At 46.2% G+C, this 19,181-nt stretch overlaps 1 protein-coding gene across 12 annotated transcripts in view; it reads left to right on the top strand.

Moving 5' to 3' along the window:
• The window catches only part of CNBD2 (cyclic nucleotide binding domain containing 2), a 73,172-nt gene extending 54,378 nt beyond the window's left edge, over positions 1 to 18,794 (top strand). For 11 of the 12 annotated variants that reach the window (XM_035302750.3, XM_035302749.3, XM_035302752.3 and 8 more), the window contains 2 exons: positions 3,555 to 3,724; positions 11,403 to 11,759. In XM_035302750.3, coding sequence (XP_035158641.3) covers positions 3,555 to 3,724; positions 11,403 to 11,721 — 489 coding nt within the window. In that variant the 3' untranslated portion in view covers positions 11,722 to 11,759. Of the gene's footprint in view, positions 1 to 3,554; positions 3,725 to 11,402; positions 11,760 to 18,476 lie in introns of those variants that run through there. The other variant, XM_078371016.1, reaches the window with a different exon arrangement.
• The last annotated feature ends 387 nt before the right edge of the window (positions 18,795 to 19,181 follow it).

Below are 19,181 nucleotides of genomic sequence, written 5' to 3'. Positions count from 1 at the left end.
TTGAGCCCAGAAGGTTGAGGTTGTAGTGAACTGCAATCATGCCACTGCACTCCAGCCTGGGGACAGAGTGAGACCTGCCTCAAAAAGAAAAAAAAAGAAACCTGGCAGAAGTGTTCTAGACAGAGAATCAGCAAGTTCAAGGTCTGAGACAGGAGGGCGGAGGCATGTTGAGGAGATTGGAAGGGAGGGCAGGGTGGCTGGAACAGAGTAAGCAAGGTGGCAATGACATGAGGCTGAGCTGGACGGGCCTTAGGAGGCATGAGGAGATTTATTTGATCCCAGGTGCTTTGGGAAGCTATTTGAAGCATCTAGCCAGAGAAACAACTGACTGCAGTTTGAGGTGGCTGAGAGAGCAAGTAGGACAGCAGTGCTCCCGAGTGGATTCCTGAGTTCAAGGTTGGGCTCTGCCACTTTATGTTTCATTCCCTTGGGCAAGCTACTTAACCTCTGTGTGTCTCAGTTTCCTCATTGTGACTCTGAAGACAGGCCATCTGGTTCAAAGCCTACGTTTATTGCTTTCATGCTGTGTGATGTTGGACAATTTTCTTAACCTCAGCATCCTAACCTGTAACGTGAGAATAAGAATAGGAGTCAGCTCACCGGGTTGTGGTGAGGGTTAAATGGGTCATGGACACAAAAGCTACAAGAGGGCCTGGAATTTAGTGAGCATTCAATAAATGTTAGCTGGTGCTATTATTACGATTTCATCATCATCACTATTGTAATTATAAGATACATGACTGTGGATAGGTACATTTCCTCTCCTGAACCTCATTTTCCACATCTCAAGATGAAAATCCCCACATCCTAGGATGGCTCTAAGGGGTAAATTCCTATATATATTTCCTCCCCAGAGTAGGAGCTGGCTAAAGAGCAGCGTTCTGGTTTCTGTGCAAGGCCTGGAATTGGCTAGGAGGCTCTTCGTGGCCACTGTACTCAACATGAGAGACACACAAGGTGCTTCCCTCCCCATAGCACCCTCACATGTGCCATCTTTCATAGACCCCCAGCAACTTCATAGGAAAGGTGGCATAGCGCCAGCCCAGTCTAGCCAAAGAGAGACAAGGCCAGGGCTCACAACACCCAAGAGTTTGTACGTGGTCAGATTTCAAGGTCTAGAACCCAAATGGTGGAAGTGGGGAGGGTGTTCCAGATCCAGCTTCACATCTTTCAAATTCAGAATCCTTCAGAGACCTGTGTGGCAGATATTCTCACCTCCATTTCACAGGCAAGCAATGGCCCAGGAGGTACTGCGTGCCCCAAATCACATGAGTACTATTTTGAAATATGGAATCAATCTAAGTGTCCATTAACAGATGAATGTTTAAGGAAAATGTGGGGCATATACACAATGGAATATCATTCAGCCATAAAAAGGAATGAGATCCTGTCATTTGCAGCAGCGTGGATGGCACTGGAGGCTGTTATAAGTGGAATAAGCCAAGCACAGAAAGACAAATATTGCATGTTCTCATTCATACATGGGAGCTACAAACTGGATCTCATGGAGATAGAGAGTATATTGGTGGTTAGCAGAGGCTGGAATGTGGAGGAAGAGAGGGAATAAGAAGAAAGAAGAACATGCATATATTTATTTCCAGTGAACTATATGCTTAAAAGTGGTAAAGATTACCAGGACCAGCTCAGCCGTAGAGACCCCCACCCAGGCGGCGCTGAAGGCATTAAGAAGCAGACACCCAGATAGAACAGCAAAGTGGGACCATCCGGGGAGGTGGGGGGCAACAGGCTTCTGAGCTGAGAGCCTCAGGGGGCTGACAGTATTCCAGGCTGAAGGCCTCAAGCAGATTCTGACCCACATAGTTATACTCTCTGAACAGGTGATTATTATTAACAAACAGGTGTTCTGTGTTTTCTCATAGAACCAAGATAAACTAGTCAGGCAGCTGTCGCCTGCTTACCACTGATGAAAGACAAACTAGAAAGCATTCTCCATGAGGGAGCCATGGGGGCAGGGTCACATATCCCATGCTTAAAGAATTGTTTTAACCAGTGTATGTTATACATATACTGTCTTGCCACTTTAGAATGCCCCAAGTAGTTTTCCACTTGGGGGCAGGATCAGCTAGGTTTCCTCATCATCGTTCTTCTTAGCAACCAATATATTTTTATCATACACTCAGCATTTCTCAACAAAAGATGGTAATTAGATATGTATATTGCACCTCAACCACAGCAACTGGGATCCAGGATTACTTACTCCCAACTCCATGTGTCCTCCGCAGAGCAGGCTTCTCGGTTTGTGGCCCTTTTTCTTCTTAAGCCAAACACAGCTGGCATTAGTGGCTCTGGGGCCACTAACATTTTCTGCCCCTGCCCCTCCTTGCCTGAGCCTTGAGAGGCTGAAGAGTGAGCACTGGATTGGGAGTTCAGCAACAAGGATTCTAGTCCTGGCTCTGCCTGTCCCAGGGTGTCTCCTTAAAAAGGGGATTACACTCTTCATCAAGGAAGCGAGTATGCCTGTGGACTTCCATCTCCCTTCCACATAGAACAAAGTAGGAATTCAAGCTGAGGAGCAGGAGGGCAGCTCGAGCTGGAGAGAGGAGGGCCTATGGCCACTGAAGTCAGTGAGGGATGGAGGAGAAACAAGCCTGCAGAAAAAGGTGCGGTGGGTGGCTGCAAATATAAGGTCTAGAAGAGGACTAGCTGTTTGATTTTTTTTTTTTTTTTTTAAATACTGTTTTACTCTGTCACCCGAGGCTAGAGTGTAGTGGCGCAATCTCAGCTCACCACAACCTCTACATCCTGGGTTCAAGCGATTTCCCTGCCTCAGCCTCCTGAGTAGCTGGGATTACAGGTGCCCACCACCACGCCCGGTTAATTTTTGTATTATTAGTAGAGGCGGGGTTTCACCATGTTGGACAGACTGGTCTCAAACTCCTGACCTCAGGTGATCTGCCTGCTTCGGCCTCCCAAAGTGCTGGGATCACAGGTGTGAGCCACCACACCCAGACTGTTTTACTTTTTTTGAGACAGTCTCTTGCTCTGTCGCCCAGGCTGGAATATAGTGTCAGGATCTCAGCTCACTGCAACGTCTGCCTCCTCAGCTCAAGAAATCCTCCCACTTCAGCCTGGGCCTACAGGCATGCACCATCACATCTGGCTAACTTTTGTAATTTTTGTAGAGATGTGGTTTCACAAAGTGCTGGGATTACACTTGTGAGCCACTGCACCTGGCGCCTAGCTGTTTGATTTTTGTAGTAACTCCTAAGGAAGAGAAAACAGGTTTATTTGACAAAAAGAAGAGCTGTAATTGGACGTTGGGGAAAACTTGAGAGCAATAGTGGCATCAGTAGATTGCTGGAGTAGGTGGGACAGTGGGTGATGTGATTTAGGTGCTCTTCTAATCCCAGCGTCAGAGGAATTCCATGTCATGCAGCAAAAAGGGCCCAGGATTTCTCCTGCCTGTCATTTGCTCAGTGATCCCAGATAAATTCACCTCCTGTTTAATTTTTTTTTTTCTTTTTCCCATCTAGAAAATCTGTGGGCAGACCTGGCCAGTCTCTGAGGTCTAACTTTCTGCAACTTTTCCCTAGGGCCTTCACCAGATCTTCCTTCCAGAGGGTGAACACGACACACGACCCTTCATCCTGTTGAGCCTGGGAAATGAGATGATACGGATAAGGAAGGAAAACTTTTATAAACTGATTGACAATGATGACGAGATGATAAACAAGTTGTTAAAGCTCAATATTGCATACCCCAGGTCAGTACTGGAAATGTGCGTAAGTCCCATCAGGTGAAATGAACAATTTTTCACCTGTTATTTTAGTAAAAGAAAAAAATATAATACCTAATGCTGACAAGGGTGAAATGAAACTGGGAGTTGTTGGTACAGACTATATAGGATATTGTTATCCTTTTGATAACAATTTTAGCATTACATTTCAAGGGCTATAAAACTGTCCCGACACTTTGAGACAGAGATTTATCTGTGAATTTACAGAGTCAAAATACTGAGAAAGCCCCTGCATTAAGATGTTCAATGCAGGACCGGGCATGGTGGCTCATGCCTATAATCCTAGCACTTTGGGAAGCTGAGGCAGGCAGATCACTGGAGGTCAGGAGTTTGAGACCAGCCTGGTCAACCTAGTGAAACACCGTCTCTACTAAAAATACAAAATTAGCCAGATATTGTGGCACATGTCTGTAATCCCAGCTACTCAGGAGGCTGAGGTAGGAGAATTGCTTAAAGCTGGGAGGCAGAGGTGGCAGTGAGTGGGCATGATGCCACTGCACTCCAGCCTGGATGACAGAGTGAAACTCTGTCTTAAGAAACAATAAGGCTGAGCGCGGTGGCTCACACCTGTAATCGCAGCACTTTGGGAGGCTGAGGCGGGCAGATCACCTGAGGTTGGGAGTTTGAGACCAGCCTGACCAACATGGAGAAACCCTGTCTCTACCAAAAATACAAAATTAGCTGGGCGTGGTGACGTATGCCTGTAATCCCAGCTACTTGGGAGGCTGAGGCAGGAGAATCACTTGAACTCAGGAGGTGGAGATTGTGGTGAGCCGAGATCACACCATTGCACTCCAGTCTGGGCAACAAGAGTGAAACTCCATCTCAAACCCCCCCCCCAAAAAAACAAACAAACAAAAAACAGTAAGTCCGAGCATGGTGGCTCATGCCTGTAATCCCAGCACTTTGGGAGGCTGAGGTGGGTGGATCACCTGAGGTCAGGCGTTCGAGACCAGTGTGGCCAACTGAGTGAAAGCCTGTCTCTACCAAGAGTACAAAAATGAGCTGAGTGTGGTGGCAGGTGCCTGTAATCTCAGCTACTTGGGTGGCTGAGGCAGGAGAATCACTTGAACCCAGGAGGCGGAGGTTGCAATGAGCTGATATTGCACAATTGCAGTCCAGCCTGGGCAGCAAGAGTGAAACTCTGTCTCTAATATAATAATAAATAATAATAAGGCTGGGTGTGGTGGCTCACACCTGTAATCCCAGTACTTCAGGAGGCCAAGGCAGGTGGATCACCCGAGGTCGGGAGTTTGAGACCAGCCTGGCCAACTTGGTGAAACCCCACCTCTACTAAAAATACAAAAATTAGCTGGGTGTAGTAGCAGGTGCCTGTAATCCCAGCAACTCAGGAGGTTCAGGCAGGAGGATCACTTGAACCTGGGAGGCAGAGGGTGAAGTGAGCTGAGATTGTGCCATTGCACTCCAGCCTGGGCAACAAGAGCAAAACTCCGTCTCAAAATAAATAAAGAAATAAAATAAGATGTTCGTAGCAGCCATATTCATAATAGAAAAACAATGATAACATTCATGTGTGCCACACTAAGGGGATAGTTTACAAAATTGTGGTGTATTCTTTTGATAGAACATATTTGTTTCATTTAAAAAATGGTAAGCTTAATGGCTCTATAATAGCAGGATAAAATGGGTGATATAATGATACTAGAAAAGGGCAGTAGAGAATTGTACATGTGCTATGCCCCTGCCTTTGTAAAACACTTACCTGAGAGAAACCTAGAAGGAAATATGCAAAAATAAGAATGCCTCTGGTAATAATTGTTTTCTCTGGAAGGTGGGACTAGGGGTACTTTCTGGTTATATATTCCTTTCATGTTTGTTCTTGCAATGCAAATCCATTGCTTTTATTTTATTTTATTTTTATTTACTTATTTTTTTGAGACAGGTTCTCACTCTATTCCCCAGGCTGGAGTGCAGTGGCATAATCATGGCTCACTGTAGCCTTGACCTCCTGCGCTCAAGTGATCCTCCCACCTCAGTTTCCTGAGTAGCTGGAACTATAGACATGCACTACAATGCTTAGCTAATTTAAAAAATTTCTGTAGAGATAGAGGTCTCATTATGTTTCCCAGGCTGGTCTTGAACTCCTTAACTTAAACAATCCTCCTGCCTTGGTCTTCCAAAGTGCTGAGATTTACTTTTGTAATTGTTAAAAATAAATATGTATCTTGAAAGAGTAGATAAATTTTATTTTACTTTTTCATAGTGTCCAAATTTTCTAGAGTGAATGTTAATGGTTTTATAATAGAACAAATAACTTTTTAAAATGTAAAAATTGGCCAGGCGTGGTGGCTCACACCTGTAATCCCAGCACTTTGGGAGGCCGAGGCAGGTGGATCACGAGGTGAAGAGATTGAGACCATCCTGGCCAATACGGTGAAACCCTGTCTCTACTAAAAAGTACAAAAATTAGCTGGGTGTGGTGGCATGTGCTTGTAGTCCCAGCTACTCAGGAGGCTGAGGCAGGAGAACTGCTTGAACCCAGGAGGCAGAGATTGCAGTGAGCTGAGATTGCACCACTGCACTCCAGCCTGGCGCCTGGCGACAGAGCAGGACTCTGTCTCAAATAAAATAAAATAAAATAAAATATAAAAATTAATTTATTGGCCAGACCAGTGGTCTCCAAACTGTTTCACCTCGTACTGCTATTACTTCAGAGTGTTCAAGTATGTACTCCCTGGTATGCATATGTAATATAAATAACATGTTAATTTATTTTTATTATATCTACATATATTACTGTACTTATATATATTATAAACACATAAAAATCGATCTCTTAAAAGAATAAGAGAAAGATAAATATAAGTGAAATCCAGGCCAGGTGTGGTGGCTTATGCCTGTAATCCCAACACTTTGGGAGGCTGAGGTGGGCGGATCATAGGTCAGATGATCAAGACCGTCCTAGCCAACATGGTGAAACCCCATCTATACTCTACTAAAATACAGAAAATTAGCTGGGTGTGGTGGTGTGCACCTGTAGTCCCAGCTACTCGGGCAGTTTAGACAGGGGAATTGCATGAACCCAGGAGGCAGAGGTTGCAGTGAGCCAAGATTGCCCCATTGCACTCCAGCCTGGCGACAGAGCAAGACTCTGTCTAAAAAAAATATATATATATATGTGTGTGTGTGTGTGTGTGTGTGTATACATTTATATGTATATATTATATATACATACATATATAAATGAAATCCTACTGTTCACATACTTTAGTAGATCTTGTACATCTCCCTGGGTGACACATCTCTCCACCCCAACTTTGTTTTGTGTGTGTGTGTGTGTGTGTGTGTGTGTGTGTGTGCGCATCTGTGTGTGAGACAGGGTCTCACTCTGTCATCCAGGCTGGCATGTTGTGGCTCCATCTCAACTCACTGCAACCTCTGCCTCCCAGGCTTAAGTGATCCTCCCACCTCAGCCTCCCCAATAGCTGGGACCACAGGCAGGTGCCACCATGCCTGGCTAATTTTTTTGTATTTTTTGGTTGAAATAGGGTTTTGCTATGCTGCCCAGGCTGGTCTCAAACTCCTGAGCTCAAAGGATCCACCCACCTTGGCCTCCCAAAGTGCTGGGATTGCATGAGCCACCGCTCCTGGCCTCCATCCCCCACTTCGGGACCACCAAGCTGAACTCCTGCAAGAGTCTTATCATGGGTTCCTCTCCTTCAGTCTCCTCCCTGCTGGATTCTTTCTGCACACTGTGTTCTTGTTAAAACCCTAATCTAGTTGTGTTAAACTCCTGCTTGAAACCTTTCAGTGGTATCTCACTGCCTATATATAGGATAAAGTCCAAACTCAGTGCTACCTCAATGACTCACCGCAGTCTGGCCCCTTCTGAGGCCCCCTGCAGCATCTCCTGCTGCCTCCAACCCACTCCAGCAACCCAGGTGGGTTGCCTGCTAGGTGCTGCACATACCTTGCCTTTGCCAGTGCTGGCTCTTTTGCCTGAAATGCTAACCCCAGTCCTGCCCTGACCCTTTGTGATAAATTCCTGCTCATTCTATAAGATTCATTGTCTGCAGCAAACCTCCTCAGACTAACCCCAGTTTGGGATAAGTACTCCTTTTCTGCACACTCATAATATTCTCTACACAGCTCTGTCAATGGCTGTGTCATGTTGTCATATAGTTACCTGTTTGCACAGCTCTTTCCCTCCACCTGATTCAATGCTTCAGGAAGGCAAGGCTGTGCATTATCCACCTTTGGTCTCTAGCACCTGTAACAGTACCCAGCATGCAGCAGGTGCTTAATTAATTTTGGCTAAATGTGAATGATTGGGCCATACTCATTGCAGAAAATTAAAAAACACTGAACAGTAAAAAAAAAGACAAAACCCAAATCATTTGCAGTCCTCCAGCAATCCCAGTTAGCATTTTCTGTATTTCCTTTTAGTGTTTTTCTTCACTTCATGGATATGTACCAAATGTGCATTTATCCTCATGCTCTATTTTCATAACAGAGCTCATACTTCTTACACAATTTTGCATCCTCTCTTTTTTCTTTACTTGCAGGGATATTGTGATCAGACATGGTTTTGCTAGCAGGTGTGGGAAGCGAATGATTGCAATGGTAGAGAAAGGGAGTATGAAGGCAGGCAGCGCTGCAGGTGATTCCAGCCCCTGGCCAATAAGCACACAATAGGATCTCACATGAGCTCATCACGACCTTGGGCAATGTGAGCTCTTCATGACCTCCTCTAGGCTTCTGACTCCAGTCAGCAACACAAGAAAATTAGAGTATATCAGTGTTTTTTAAAGAATAGAACATATTCCACAGGAGGCTTACAGGATGACTTCAGGCAGCTCACAGATTGACATTTTTAGTTTTAACAGGTATTTACTTGTGTGAATTAGAAAAAAACAGCATGACTAGCTTACTAACCCTGTGATCTGACAGATCGTGTTGCTTAAGACAAAGTTAAAGTAAATATTTAAGTAAAAGAAACTGAATAGATTGAAGGATAATTACTAGTAAATTTAAAGAGCAGATACTATAGGACCAACACTGGGGCAGTCTTGTGAGAAAAACAAGCTGAGAAATACTGGTGGTTCCTTCTGGTTCAAGGATGCCACACTTCTCTGATTCCTGGGTACTACCAAAATAGGAAATGGCCATTCAGACCTACTACTCAAAAAATGGTTTAAGGAGCCTTAGCTCCTTGCATAATGCCTGGCTTGTGATGGGGATTAGTTAATAACTGTTGAATGGAAATTCAGAAAAGGTTTACACAGACTTGAGTAGGGGCAGATGGAACACTCAGCATCTGCCTTGCTCAGTCAGCATTTGCAGCCCTCATCTAGAATGCTGACCCACAGAATTCGGTCTTATTCATTAATCATTGAACTCATGGCTTTCTAGACCGCTAAAGCAGGCAGAACACATATCCATTATCTAGCTCAAATCCCTCACGTTTTAAACGAGGACTCTTGAAGATCACAGAGCCAGTGGCAGAGGCACCTGTTAGGTGAATAGCGCAGGCTGGATATCCTGAAAATCACCTGTACAGAGCATGGGGGGGCCACGAGAGATAGGACACGTGGCTGCATCCACAAGAAAGTCAGGAAATCTCCCAGGGCCAAAGTGAAGAGGATCACTCAAAACAGGCAGATAATGTGAACTAATGCTGGGGATTGCCCAGGAGAGCTTAAGGGCATCACGGACTGATTTTTTTTTTTTGAGACAGTCTCACTCTGTCACCCAGACTGGAGTGCAGTGTCACAATCTCATATCACTGCAACGTCCACCCACCAGGTCCAAGTGATTCTTGTGCCTCAGCCTCCCAAGTAGCTGGGATTACAGGCGTGCACCACCACACCTGGCTAACTTTTGTATTTTTTGTATTTTTAGTAGAGACAGGTTTCACCATCTGGGACAGGCTGGTCTCGAATTCCTGAAGTGATCCGCCTGCCTGGCCTCCCAAAGTGGTGGGATTACAGGCATGAGCCACTGCGCCTGGCTATGGGCTGATTTTTTAAAGGCTGAAAGAACAGATGTAGTTTTTGGTTCAAGTAAGACAGGGGATTGGAACCGAGACCCCTGTGTGAAGCCGAGGCTACCCTGTTTAATGAAAAAGTAGACTAGAAATCAATGTGACCATCAGCATCAGGAAGTGTCATGGAGTCTTGTCTGTCTTAGCTTAGTATCTAGGTTAAAAAAAAAAATATCTCTTAAGAATTAGTCACCTGGCGCGGTGGCTCACGCCTGTAATCCCAGCACTTTAGGAGGCCAAGGCGGGTGGATCATGAGGTCAAGAGATAGAGACCATCCTGGTCAACATGGTGAAACCGCGTCTCTACTAAAAATACAAAAAAAAAATTAGCCGGGCATGGTGGCGCGTGCCTGTAATCCCAGCTACTCAGGAGGCTGAGGCAGGAGAATTGCCTGAACCCAGGAGGCGGAGGTTGCGGTGAGCCGAGATCGTGCCATTGCACTCCAGCCTGGGTAACAAGAGTGAAACTCCGTCTCAAAAAAAAAAAAAAAAGAGTCATCACATGCTTGTCCCTCCTAGGTTTTGATGAATCCCTTAGCCTCACCCCAGTTTCTATGTTTGTGAAGTGGGGTTCTTGTGAAAATTAAATGAGTTAACAAATGTAAGGTGCTTGACACATGGTAAGTTCTATGTCAGAGTAAGATGTTGTTATTTATCATGTAAGAAACTGGGAGTTAATGGAACTTTTTAAGTGAGGACTACCCAGTAGTGTGCTCCTGGGTGTTTAACAACCAGCTCTCCAAGGCACGGGAGGAGGACCCTGGCTTGCAGTGTTTGCTGATTTCTGTGGTGTAAATACTCCCACCATGGCCAATATCATACTACCAGCCTGCTGCAAGCATGGTGTTGAGAGAAGGTGCACACGGTCAGCTTTCGTGAGTGGGGCAGAAGCTCGCTTTGTCACGTTGCTGACGCTACAGGACTAGCTTCTGGCCATGCTGACCTCTGAGTTTTTACTTAAGCCAATCTCTATGGATCAAAGTTGACTTTATCTTTGTCCATGTAATCTGGCTGGAAGAATGTTCTGACTTGTTAGTGATGCATTCAGCTTGTCTCCGCAGGTAAGGGAGTACAGGTGAGTTAACTGAAGTTTAACACCCCCTTGCTTTGCTGTGGTCTCAGGAGGCTCCAGTCCTTCTTCCACCTTCCTCAGCCTTACTTGCTATGATCCGGGAGGGCAGGGTGGAGCCAGAGCACGATGACTGGTCCAAGGCAGCCACAAATCTACTGCCTGTCTCTATAGACCTGCCTGTTCTGGACATTTCACATACATGGAATTGGGCAATATGTATATACCACACTTTATTTAGCAATATAAAATGATTAATGAGCTATTTTAAATTCTTTTATTGTTCTAAGTCTGTGAAATCTGGTGTGTATTTTACACTCACAGCACGTCTCTAATTCAGACTGGCTGCATTTCAGGTGCTCAGTAGCTGCATATGGCCCATTGCTGCTACATGAGACAGAACAGGCCTAAGGGAAGAAAACTGTGGAAAGGGAAAGGGGCTGAGGGAGAGTCCGGGAGGGGCAGAGAAGCGGGATGAAGCACCATGCGCTTAGGGAGGCGAGAGTGGCAGGAGGCAAGGCTGGAGGGGCGGGACTGGCATGAGAACCTCGGCTTCTGTGCCTGCCCTTTAGTGATGAAGATATGTGCCAGAAGTTCCTCCAGGAGAACAGCTGGAATGTCTTTCGGAAGGATCTGTTGCAGCTGTTAGTAAAGCATCGCCAAAGTTCACCGTTCACCCCAATCCGGCCCAAGAAGAAAGGGATATACGACCCTAGGTCTGTGGTCCTGAATTTGTGCAGCATCAACAAGACGACTAAACCTTGTTATCCCATTTTTAAGGCACCCCAGAAATACCTGCCCCCATTGAGGATTGTCCAAGCCATCAAAGCACCTCGGTACAAAATCCAAGAACTCTTGCCTCAGTATAAGAGTGCAGGGGTCCTTATTTAGGACAAATAAAGGATGGCAGACTGGCCACCATGCTTTCTGAATGACCACCATGTGAGTTGTAGGACTTGGAGGAGGGGGGCCTGGAGGCGCTGAGCTGTGGGTCCAGGGAGGTATTTGGGGGACAGCAATAGGGGCACAGTCTCCCTTGATGCTTGAGGGCTGGGCTGAGTGAATGGATGGTCAGAGTCTGGGCGTGGTTGGGTTAATCATTGGGGATGGGCTCAGGGTAGAAGGGTCTTATCTGATGAGCTGGATGTGGGGAAGGCTCACATCAAAGTGGTCAAAACTAGGGTTGCAAATGCCTTCCAAGGCCAGACAGGTCATCTAAAGGAGTGCAGCAGCAGGGCTGGGAAGGCAACAGGGAGTGGTGAAGACGCTGGGCTTGCTCTATAAGTTCTCCATCCAGATGGGGAAGCTACCCTTTAGCCCAGTCAGTTGCTGTCCTGCCAGGAAATAATGCAGGCCTCATATTGTCAATCTGTAGATTCTTCAAGAGAATCAAGAAATTCAATATTTTAGATGATTCCTACTGGTTTTTAAACACGAGAAACTAATTCAGATTGTTTTTAAATAGTGTCAGACAAATCAAACACATATGTGGGCTATGTTGGGCCTACAGGTGGTGGGCTGGATTCCTGTCAGAGAGTGAAGTGAGGCTGTCACTGGTTGGGAGGAGGGTACAGGAGCCAGAGAGACACTGATGGGGCAGCCTGACAGGAGCAGGCCTCAGGTCCAGGATGCGGAGTGAGCAGCTGTGATAGAGGAGGTGGGGACAAGGAGGCCACAGAGTAGGAACTAAAAAGGGCTCCTCATTCTCTCTGCTGGGTCCCTAATCTGGAGGTGCTCATCACTGATCTGTGCCTAGAACTCAGGGCTTCTTTCTCCGGCAGCCTCGGCACCACAGACCAAGTGCCAGACACCTCTTTCCCTTCGGGAACCCCACAGGGTAGCTTGAGAGCACTGAGAAGCCTGGAGGAGGCCATGACGGCAAAGGAGCCTACCCACTTCCAAGTTACCCACCCTGTCCCTGGCAAGGCATAGACTCTGAGAAATGCCAGGGCATCAAGCTGGGCACCAGGAGCTCTGACAGTCCCAGATGTGCTGGTGTCTCACTGGACCCTCTCGAGCACTTCGATTCCTTTATCTGTACCTCAGTTTTCCTAGTGGTGAAATGAGCAAGTTGGACAAGATAATGGCTTTCATGAATGGGGGTGAGTATAGTTTGAAAAGCATATTCAACATTATAGTTTTGTTTGTTGTATTTATTTTATTTTTTGAGATAGGGTCTTGCTCTGTTGCCCAGGCTGGAGTACAGTGGCATGATCATAGCTCACTGCAGCCTTAAACTCTTGGCTCAAGCAATCCTCTGGCCTTAGTCTCCAGAGTAGCTTGGAGTACAGGTATACACCACCATGTAGGGCTGATTTAAAAATATTTTTGTAGGGACAGGGTCTTACTGTATTGCTCAGGCTGGTCTCAAACTCATGGCCTCAAGTGATCCTCTCACCTTGGCCTCCCAAAGTACTAAGATTATATGTATGAGCCTGATACAATTTGGCTGTGTCCCCACCCAAAATCTTATCTTGAATTTGAATAATCCCCATGTTGGAACCAGGTGGAGATAATTGAATCATGGGGACAATTTTCCCCATACTGTTCTCGTGATAGTGAGTTAGTTCTCACAAGATCCTTTATAAGCAGCTTCCCTGTTTGCCCAGCGCTCATTCTCTCTTGCTGCTATTCTGAAGAAGGATGTGTTTGCTTCCCCTTCTGCCCGGATTCTAAGTTTCCTGAGGCCTCCCCACCCATGCAAAACTGTGAGTCAATTAAACTTCTTTTCTTTATAAACTACCCAGTCTCAGGTGTGTCTTTATTAGCAGAGCCGCTACACTGGGACTGTTGGTTGAGTTTAAAAGAAAACTGTTTTCATGTTGCATACCAGAAAAGGAGGAGTATGAAAATTTTCTCTCTGAAGGGGATGTGGATGTAAAGGGTAAAGAAGCAGTGGACTAGTCCAGGTGCGGTGGCTCACACCTGGAATCCCAGCACTTTGGGAGGCCGAGGGAGGCAGATTACCTGAGGTCAGGAGTTTGAGACCAGTCTGGCCAACATGGTGAAACCCTGTCTCTACTAAAAATACAAAATTAGCCATGCGTGGTGGTGGGCACCTGTAATTCCAGGCTTGGGAGGCTGAGGCTGGAGAATCACTTGAACCCAGGAGGCAGAGGTTTCAGTGAGCTTCCAAGATTGCGCCATTGCACTCCAGCCTGGGCCACAAGAGTGAAACTCCAGCTAAAAAAAAAAGCAGTGGACTTATGGATCTTCACTTCCCTGATTGCTCCAGAGTCAAGAAGTCAGGGATGTCTGCAGCAGTCCTGGAAAGGTCGACTGTGACTCACAAGTACAAGGGATCGCTGTTTTGGGACCAAGGAAGTTGGGGTATCTGACCATATTTAGGTTTTTTTTTTTGCATGTAGGACTGTGGTTCCAAGATGACAGTGCAGGCTTCTTGTTCATCCATTTGAAATTTATTTATTTATTTTTGGAGAGTCTTGCTTTGTTGCCCAGGCTGGAGTGCAGTGGTACAATCTCAGCTCACTGTAACCTCCGCCTTCCAGGTTTAAGGCAATTCTTGTGTCTCAGCCTCCCAAGTAGCTGGGACTACAGGTGTGTGACACCATGCCCATCTACATGCCTGACTACTTTTTTGAATTTTAAATAGAGATGGGGTTTTGCCATGTTACCCAGGCTGCTCTCAAAATCCTGAGCTCAGGTAATCTACCTACCTCAGTACTTCCAAAATGCTAGGATTATGGGCATGAGCCACCACGCCCAGTCTTGAAATTTATTTATTGAGCACTGCAGAGAGAGTCAAAGGAGATAAGATACATTTTCTGTTACTTTTTATTTTTGAGACAGGGGGTTCCTCTGTCACCCAGGCTGGAGTGCAGTGGTATGATCATAGCTCACTACAGCCTCAAACTCCTGGACTCAAGCGATCATCCTGCCTCTGCCTCTTAAGTAGCTGGGACTACAGGTGTGTACCACCATGCCTAATTTTTTTTTTAGGAGACGGGGTCTCACTATGTTGCCCAGGCTGGAGTACGATGGCTATTCACAGGCACTATTCCACTACTGATCAGCACGAGAGTTTTGACCTCCTCCATTTCCAGCCTGGGCTGGTTCACCCTTCCTTAGGCAACCTGGTGGTCCCTGCTCCAGGGAGGTCTCCATATTGGTGCTGAACTTAGTGTGGACACCTGATGGGCATAGTGCACTATAGCCCAGAACTCCTGAACTCAAGCGATCCTCCCACCTCAGCCTCCTGAGTAGCTGGGACTACAGGCATGCACCACTGTGCTGAGATTCTTTTTGTTTTTTTGGTAGAGACAGTGCCTCACTGTGGTGTTCAGGTTGGTCTCAAATTCCTGGCCTCAAGGGATCCTCCTGCCTCAGCCTCCCAAAATGCCAGGATTACAGGTGTGAACCACTATGCCCAGTCCAAATTCTTTCTGTAAGGGGTCAGATAGTAAAAACTTAAGGTTTTCTAAGACATGTGATCTCTTGTTATAGCTACTCATGAAAGCAGCTGTAGAAAATATGCAAACAAATGGATGTGACTACGTGTCAATAAAACTTTATTTGTGAGAACAGATGGCAGGCCAGATTTGAGCTGCAGGTCACAGTTTGCGGACCCCGCTCTAGGCAATAGGGAGCCCTTGAAGGTTCTTGAGCAGACGTGGCATGGCCAAAGGAGGAGAGAAGGGCTGACACGTGTTGAGCACTTATTATGTGACCATCACCTTGCTGAGTATCTGACTGGAGTTCAGTGACCTGTTGAGTCCTGCAGGCTCTGTCACTTAACGGCCGTTGAGGATTAAAAGAAGTGGTATGTGTGTAACAAGGTGGAAGATTTCGTTCACCAAGATTTCGGAGTCCTGCTTCCTGGGAAGTAAGAAAACCCTTCCAGAATAACAGGCAGAACATGTTTTCTGGGTCAGTAATGGGTGAGAAAATAACCTGAAAGAGCAACTGAGGGTGAGGGTACTGAGAAGGGAGAGACTCTGGGCTGGGTTTCAGGAGGTCTGGAGGGGAGCTAAGGAAGTGCAAAGTTCCTGAAGCCACTATGTGACAAAATAACTTGAGAAGGAGAAATGTCTGAAGAGGACTTCAAGGAGTCCGTTTCTGTACATTGAGAATGTGTCCCTCTTTTGCATTTGTTTGAGAAACCAAGTGAACATTTGAATAGAATTATAGAATGAGGCAGTACTGCTGTCTCTTTGAATCCAGTAATCAAGCAGGGAGTGGGCAGTTATATTCAGGATGTGGTGTAAAGTCCCCGGCACAGTAAGTGCTCAGCACTCAGTAAGTGTAATTTACGTCTTTTGGACCAAGGTCAATTTGATCATCTAGAAACTCTCTTTCCCCTTCAATGGAATAGGAAACTGAGACTTTGGAAGGCTGAGCCCTCGTAATCAGTGATAAAGGCTGTCACTGAGCGGATTGGGGTGGGAGGAGCGTGGATGACCTATTACCCAACCTCCACACTCTAGTGAAGGGTCTCATGGGAACCTGAATGGGCAGCCTCTCAGGGGAAAGTGGAGACAGGGCAGCAAACCATACCAAGCACTGTTTGGGGAGGATGCTGTTTGGAAAAAGAATGAGTGGGACAGTGTAGGAAGGTGAGGGTGGGGAGTGGGGCTTGTGTGTGAGCATCACCTAACGTCCAGGCTGTGAGCTGCAGAATGAGCACTAGTTCTCAAGTCTTCCTTCCTCCAACACACACACACACACACACACACACACACACACACACACACACACAAATATACATAGAATGCACACATACATACACACAACATGGGATCAGATTCAGGCAAGAGCCTGGGTGTGGTGGCTCACGCCTGTAATCCTAGCACTTTGGGAGTCTGAGGTGGGAATTCAAGACCAGCCTGGGAAACATAGTGAGACCCTGTCTCTACAAAAAATACAAAAATTAGCCAGCCATGGTGATGTATGCCTGTAGTCCAAGCTACTTAAGGGGCCTGAGGTGGGAGGATCACTTGAGCCTGAGAGGTCAAGGCTGCAGTGAGCCATGATCGTGCCACTGTTGCACTCTAGCCTGGGTGACAGAGTGAGACTCTCTTAAAAAAAAGAAAGAAAGAAGAATCAGACAGGGGAAGACATGACATGAGCATTTACCTGGGAGAGAAGTTCATTCAGAAGGAGTAAATATGACATGCCCGGCACAAGTGTTTGCAACAAATTACATTTTCAGTGCTCCAGAGGTCCTCACTGCCACCTAGGCACAGATCCAAGGGTCCTGGAAGCCCGAGGTGATCTGCCATGCCTAAGAAGCCAGGGAGAAGGCCCAGGGCTCAGTTATGGAGTACTCAGTGTGTGCCAGGCATTATGTGAGGCACTGCAGAGACCATCACTTACTCTGAAACTGTTACCTGGCAGCTAACTGGATGGTGGCATGCATTTGACAGATGAGGAGTCTGAGGCCCTGAGAGGCAAAGCTCACTCAGCTACCAGGTGGTGGTTCCAGAAAATCCAGGAAATCCACAGCCCAGCACCCTCCTACTTAATCAGCATTTAAGTATATGGACAGTTACACCACCATTACTCATCTATCCCAAATGAGCCACCTCTTTTCAAAAAAGGAACTCTGTACACACAGCCCTGAAGCTGTGCTGGGGAGAACATAATTGCCCTCTGGAATTATTTCCATATGTAAATAAGCATAGTCATACTCGGAGAGGCACACCCAGGCGTTCCAGCCAAAAATATAGCCCCTAGTGCTAAAAGCTTACACTGTTTGAGGGGAGAATAAAAAAACCCACTTGAAAAGTAAACACAGGACATATTGCCAGCATTTGTTGTAGGTAGTGTTTAACGTTCATCTTGGGGTTGAAAGAAAAGCATTGTTTAAATCTTCTATTTATTGTATATAATTCCTGGGAAAATCTTACCTTCCAGTTAAAGGGTGAAACAGGTCACTTTGCTCATCTATCTGCAAGACTACCTCATAGGGAAATGTTTTCAGGGCGGTACATGTACAGGCCATTTTACCATGATGCCTTTCTACTGCTGGGGGATTTATGGGGCTTAACTGTAAGTGTGCTGAGTTGCTGAATTTGTAATCACTGGTTCAGAGCAGACAATAAGGATGAGTAGCAGTTTCTAGGTGGCTGATAAGCAGCATCAAAGCGAAAACAAAGGTTTTTCACACCTGCTGCCAAACTGTGGGCTTTGGGGACAGACACTCGAGGGCTGGGGTAGTGAGAGGTGGCGGAGTTCAGATGTGTGCTGTGTGACTCTTGGCCAACCTCCATCCCTTTCCTGAGCTTCAGGCCTGGCATCTGTGCAATTCGAGGGGTCCAGCAGGTATTCTGAATGCACAGCCCCCACCCCAGACACTAAACAGGGCCCCATCCCTCTCTCTTGTTTTGTCCCCACCTGTCTCGTACTTCCAAAACCACCCACCCCAACAGAAAATCAGGATCAAGAAAATGGATACTGAACCCCATGGTGACATGTGAAAATGAACTGTGGGTGAGACAGTAGTATTTTTTTTTCTGAGATAGGGTCTCTGTCACCTACACTGGAGTGCAGTGGTATGATCACAGTTCACTGCAGCCTTGACCTCCCCAGCTTAAGGGATCCTTCCACTTCAGCTTCCTCAGTAGCTAGGACTACAGGCATGTGGCACAACGCCTGGCTAATTCTTTTTTTTTTTTTATTATTTGTAGAGACAGGGTTTCACCATGTTGCCCAGGCTGGTTTCGAACTCCTGGTCTCAAGAGATCTGCCTGCCTCAGCCTCCCAAAGTGTTGGAATTACAGGGGTGAGCCACCATACTTGTATTTCTTGATGTCTGTAATTGTACTGTTATGTAAGAGAATCTCCTTGTATTTAGGAAATATACACTGTAGTATTTGGCAGTTAAGAGAGATAATTTCTTCAATTTGCTTTCCAAATTATTCAGAAAATTGTAATATGTACATTTAGAGAATGGCAAAGAAAATATAGTCAAATAATAACAATTGGCAAATCTGGGTGAAATATATTTAGGAATTTTTTTTTTTTAAACTGAGGCAGGGTCTCATTGTGTTACCCAGGCTTGTCTCAAACTCCTAGGCTCAAGTGCTCCTCCCGCCTCAGCCTCTTTTTTTTTTTTCCCCCTCAAGACAGAGTCTTGCTCTGTGGCCCAGGCTAGAGTGCAATGGCACAATCTTGGTTCACTGCAGCCTCCGCCTTTCAGGTTCAAGTGATTCTCCTGCTTCAGCCTCCTGAGTAGCTGGGATTACAGGTGCCCACCACCACAACCCATTAATTTTTGTATTTTTAGTAGAGATGGGGTTTCTCCATGTTGGTCATGCTGGTCTCCAACTCCTGACCTCAGGCGATCTGCCCACCTTGGCCTCCCAAAGTGCTGGAATTACAGGCATGAGCAC

The sequence above is a fragment of the Callithrix jacchus genome, chromosome 5 (genome assembly GCF_049354715.1).
Source record: "Callithrix jacchus isolate 240 chromosome 5, calJac240_pri, whole genome shotgun sequence".
NCBI lineage: Eukaryota > Metazoa > Chordata > Mammalia > Primates > Cebidae > Callithrix > Callithrix jacchus.
The sequence above is the reverse complement of the archived record's forward strand: the minus strand, read 5'-3'. Positions and strand labels throughout refer to the sequence as shown.